Source organism: Carlito syrichta, unplaced genomic scaffold, assembly GCF_000164805.1.
Source record: "Carlito syrichta isolate Samal-C Ts95f unplaced genomic scaffold, Tarsius_syrichta-2.0.1 Scaffold287782, whole genome shotgun sequence".
Classification (NCBI taxonomy): Eukaryota; Metazoa; Chordata; class Mammalia; order Primates; family Tarsiidae; genus Carlito; species Carlito syrichta.
The window spans coordinates 12,990-17,850 of NW_007231878.1; the positions used below are offsets into that span (position 1 = coordinate 12,990).

Genomic DNA, 4,861 nt, shown 5'->3' on the forward strand with positions numbered 1-4,861 from the left:
GATGGGCATATCTCAACAAGGGTACCAGCATAATGAACATCTGTATACCTAACCCTGAATTGTAGCCCATATATTTAAAATAGGAAATTTAAAAAAAGATTTACACAAAGATTTTATGCCATGGGTAGGAAAACGACTGTCTGTTGGGAAAATCTGCCCTGATGCTTGTTTTCATGTAGCCTGCAAGCCAGGAATGCTTTTTGGAGTACTACACAGCCATAAAGGACAAAATTATGAACTTTGCAGCATCTTGGATGGGTTTAGAGTCCATCATACTTAGTGATCTCTCACAGAAACAAAGAAATGAATACCACATGTTCTCACTCATAAGTGGGTCCTGAACATTTATCATAATACTATAAGAGGGGAATTCGCAGTAGTGGGATACTGCCCAGGGAAGGATTGAGGGGAGGGGACATGTAATGATATTAAGGGTACCTGACCCTAAGCCAGGGGAAGTGGGGACCAGCTGGGGGCCTAAACCTCATCTGCACATAAACTAATTATGTACCTAATCCTAACTTTTACTCCACATCTTTACAATAAAATAAAATAAATGTTTGAAAAAAAGGCAGAGTAGTATTTTGTGATATGTGAGACTTGAATGAAATTTAAATTTCAGTGTCCACAGATAAAGCTTTTGGGGCTCACACACATGCTCATTCATTTACATGTTGTCTAGGGCTGCTTTTGTAGTACAAAGGCAAAGATGAATAGTTCAGACAGGGACCATATGTCTGGAAAAACTGAAAATATTTTTTATTTGGTCCTCAACAGAAGGTTTGCTGACCTCCTGTTTAGTGCTATTATTGTTCTAACATTTTTTTCTAATTATCACAGTCAATGATTCTAATATTCCCTGAGCCTGGATTTCTGGAATTTTATGATTCTATAATATAACCTTCAACTTTCCATTTTGACTTGAATTTCAAATACAGATCAGTGGCTGGGGGTTAATCTAGCATGCATCTGGGGAAAGTCAGACCACAGAAACCTACCAGAGGAAAAAGGCACAAAGGCTTCGTTCTTCTTGAAGTGGCCCTGCTCATCCAGGAAGTGTTGGGGATAGAAGGCATCTGGGTAGCGGAAGTATTTGGGGTCTTTGAGGACTGAGCCAAGCAGGGGAAACACATCTGTGCCCTGGGGTGGAAATGGGGAGAGTCAGGACAACTTATTGTTGGATAATGAGGGTAAGGAGCCAGGTGGAGAGAGGGATTCAGTGCACGATAAATGGTCAACCATGAGAGTTCAACCCTACCTTAGGCAGAAGGTAGCCTCGGAAATGAGTGTCTCGGATGACATTGTGGGGGATACCCATAGGCACGATGTCTGTCAGTCTCTGTATCTCATGGATCACGGCATCTGTGTAGGGCATCTTGACCCGGTCATCCACACTTGGGAGCCGGTGTGGTCCAATCACCTGGTTAATCTCTTCATAAATCTTAGCTGGAAACAAGCAGAAAATATAGCAGAAAAGGACACAGGAGTGAACAGGAGGTGTTTTTGTTAGCAAAACCAGGGCAGGTCATGCATTCCTATCTCCAGCAGAAAGTGAGCTCTGAGGTTCAGGCCAGGCGTATTTGGACTGCTTCTTTGTATTTAACAACTGACACATTGGTGGTGCTCAACACATACTTATCAGACATCAGGAGGCACACAGCCTGGAGGCCTGAACACTAGCTCTGAGCTTTGGTCTTTACTTGAAAGTACCAAGGAGCCATGGAAGGCTGAAGATAAGGGTAGTGTCCTGGTACTAGTTGGGCTTTTATGCACAGATTTTGGACAAAATGAGAAAGAGGCATGCTAGGTAACTAGGACAGGACTGAAACAAATGACAAGCAGTTGTGTGCTAGTGATTACGATAATCATTAGTAGAGTTACCTCTCTCTGCACTTTATTGGAGCCAATAACGTCTCCTTTTGAGCCTCTGTTTCATCTTTAAAATAAGTGTGATGGCCTGACAGGGTCACAGAGTTGTGAACATTACATAAAGTCCAGTATGCAAGTCACTAGGGCAGTGCTTGGCATATTGAAGGTGTCCAGTAAATACTTGATTATTTAGCTCAATAAAAGGCAACTCAGACAATGGTGGTCAGATTAGGAACACTGGAGTGGAATCAGGTGAGTGTTACTCATCCTCTGTACCAGGAGAAATTAGTAGGAAGAGGGACCGTAACTGGGGATTTTCCTTAGGAAATGAGTTTCTCATAATCGGAGTTACCCAGCCAGACAAGATTTTAATTTATGGGAGATGGAATCCATTTGTCTTTGGTAGTGTAGTAGGCTAAATATTGGCCATCAGAGATATCTGACTCCTAATCCCTGAAACCTTCTAATCCTAAGAAAAGGGATTATGTACATAAAGATGACAGAAGGACAAAGGGGACCTTGCAGATGCCAATAAATTAAAGATTTTGAGATGAAGAAATTATCTTGGATCATCCAGATTGGCCCTAAATATAATCATGTGTGTTTGTATAATAGAGAAGCGGGAGGATTAGAGTTTAAAAGGATGTGACAGTAGAAGCAAAGAGATGTTTGCTAGGCTGTTGACTTTGAAGATGGAAGAAAGGGTCATGATTCCAGGGAGGCAAGGACTGCATTCCTAAGAACTGGAAAAGGCATGGCATCAGATTCTATCTTGGATTCAGCCTAGTGAAAGCCTGTTGGAATTTCTGAACTCCTGATCTGAAAGATAATAAATCTGTGTTGTCTTAAACTACTAAGCTTATAGGAAACAAATACACACACTAAGTAGATTAAATTAAATGGCCTCCTAAGCCAGAGAATTCAAGATTTCATGTCCTGAGGCTCTAAAGGGTGAAAAGTCTAAGACTATGGGATTCATTCTAAGTTTTCAAGAGTCTTTCTTCTGTTGGGAGTGAGAGGTACCCATTTTAGGGTGGACACGCACCTTCCACCTCAGGATGCTTCATTATCAGCAAGAATCCATAGCGTAGTGTAGAGCTCACAGTCTCTGTGCCCGCAAAGAAGAGGTTCAGAGTGGTGAGGACCAAGTTCTTGAGGTTGAATTCCGTGTGGAGATTGTTTTTATCCTGAAAGTGAGGGGGACAGTAAACAGAACCATCCTCTTCTGTCTTTATTTTCATATTTTCTCCCTGTGTCCAGGGAGACAATAAGGGGATAAAGCAAGTGGGTGTCCGGGAGACAAAATAATCAGGGCAAAGGTCCTGGGGTAGGACCATGCCTGGTGTGTCAAGAAACAGCAAGAAAGAGGCCAGTGTGGTTGGAGAGGACTGAATAGCAGGGAGAATGGAAGGAGAAGAAAGTGGAGAGCCTGGTAAGATTTGAACATTTTTGGACACTAGAGTGTACAATTTTAAACTTCCAAATGATAAGGCCCCATAATGTAAAAATATAAATGTATAAAACTCTAGGAACTGATGCTACAGAAACATTAAGCTTCTAAATTTCTACACCTGTAAGACATTAAACTTTTAAGTTTAAACTCTTAAGTTTAAAGACTTCAAACTTCTAAGTTTTTCAAATTCTAAGACTCTAAAGATTACAGTTGTAAGTCTCTGTCATATAAGATTAAAAGTGTAGGATTTTAAGTTTCCATGTTCCGAAAATTTGTAGATTCAAAGTATCATTTAAAGGTGTTCAGAGATCTCAGAGGACAACCAGTCACTTGAACACCCTTCACAGAGGAAAGCCAGTCACTGAGACACCCATCACACAGGGGGACAAGTGACTGGGACAGCTGTCACAGAAGAGAGCCAGTCATCAGAACACCCATCACAGATGAGGGCCAATCACAGAAGCAATTAACACAGAGGAGGGGTAGTCAGTTGGGATCCCATAACAGAAGAGGGCGAGTGACTTGGGCACAAATCACTGAGGAAGTACAGTCACTGGGGCATCCATAATGGAGGAGGGTCAGTCACTGAGGCACCCATTATTTTGGAGTCCCAGTCACTGGGGCAGCAATCACAGAGGAAAGCTAGTCACTGGAGCACCTAACAGTGAGGAGAATCAGTCACTGGGGCATTTTTCACAGGGGAAGACCAGTCACTGGGGCACCCATGATAGAGGAGGGCTAGTCACTGAGACACCAATTATGGAGGAGGTTTAATTAGTGGAAAATTCATCACAAAGGGGGACTAGTTACAGGGACATCCATTTTGTAGGAAAGCCAGTCACTGCATAAACAAAACAGGAGGCCCAGTGAATGTAGCACCTATTATGGAGGAGGTGCTGTCACTGGGTCATGCATCACAGGAAAAAAAAAGGTGTCAGAGAGTGTACTTTTTATAATTCCTATATATAATCTAGAGATAAAAGGAAACCATGTGATATAATATTTGTTCTTTTGTGCTCAACATTTGCAGAAGTGTTTAAAGTTGCAGGTACTAGAGATTGAGGGAGATGAAAGGGTTGGGGGAAGGGAAGGAGGTACTTGGTGCATCTTGATGAGGAAGCAGTCAATGAAGTCACGAGGGTTTTGGGGATCAAAAGATGCTTCATTGATCTTGACCCTGGAGGCAATGAAGTCCTTGAGCTCCTCTAACAAGTAGTAGATGCGATTGTGTCTTCCTGGCAAATATTGCATGATTCCAGAATACATGTCATATAGCTGTGGGAATAGGCAAAGGGGATCTGTTAGTGACGGGCGCCAGGGACCAGCATGGGCTGAGTCTGGAGTCAGACACGTGGGCTCAGAATCCAGTGGTGGATCTAAGGATTAGGTGAGGCCCTTTTGGCTCACGGAAACTCAGTCATATTCATGTAGTTATTCCCCCTTATCTGCGGTTTCACTTTCCACTGCTTCAGTTATCGCAAGTCTCTCTCTCTCTCTCTCTCTCTCTCTCTCTCTCTCTATATATATATATATATATAT

At 42.4% G+C, this 4,861-nt stretch overlaps 1 protein-coding gene across 1 annotated transcript in view; it reads right to left on the reverse strand.

Annotated features, from left to right (window-relative positions):
- LOC103255067 (cytochrome P450 2G1) overlaps window positions 1–4,861 on the reverse strand; it is an 11,379-nt gene that overhangs the window by 937 nt on the left and 5,581 nt on the right. The window contains exons 5-8 of the mRNA XM_008053035.1: window positions 4,421–4,597; window positions 2,915–3,056; window positions 1,259–1,446; window positions 999–1,140 (exon numbers count right to left, since the gene is read on the reverse strand). Of these exons, the coding sequence (XP_008051226.1) occupies window positions 999–1,140; window positions 1,259–1,446; window positions 2,915–3,056; window positions 4,421–4,597 (649 nt within the window). The remainder of the gene's footprint in view (window positions 1–998; window positions 1,141–1,258; window positions 1,447–2,914; window positions 3,057–4,420; window positions 4,598–4,861) is intronic.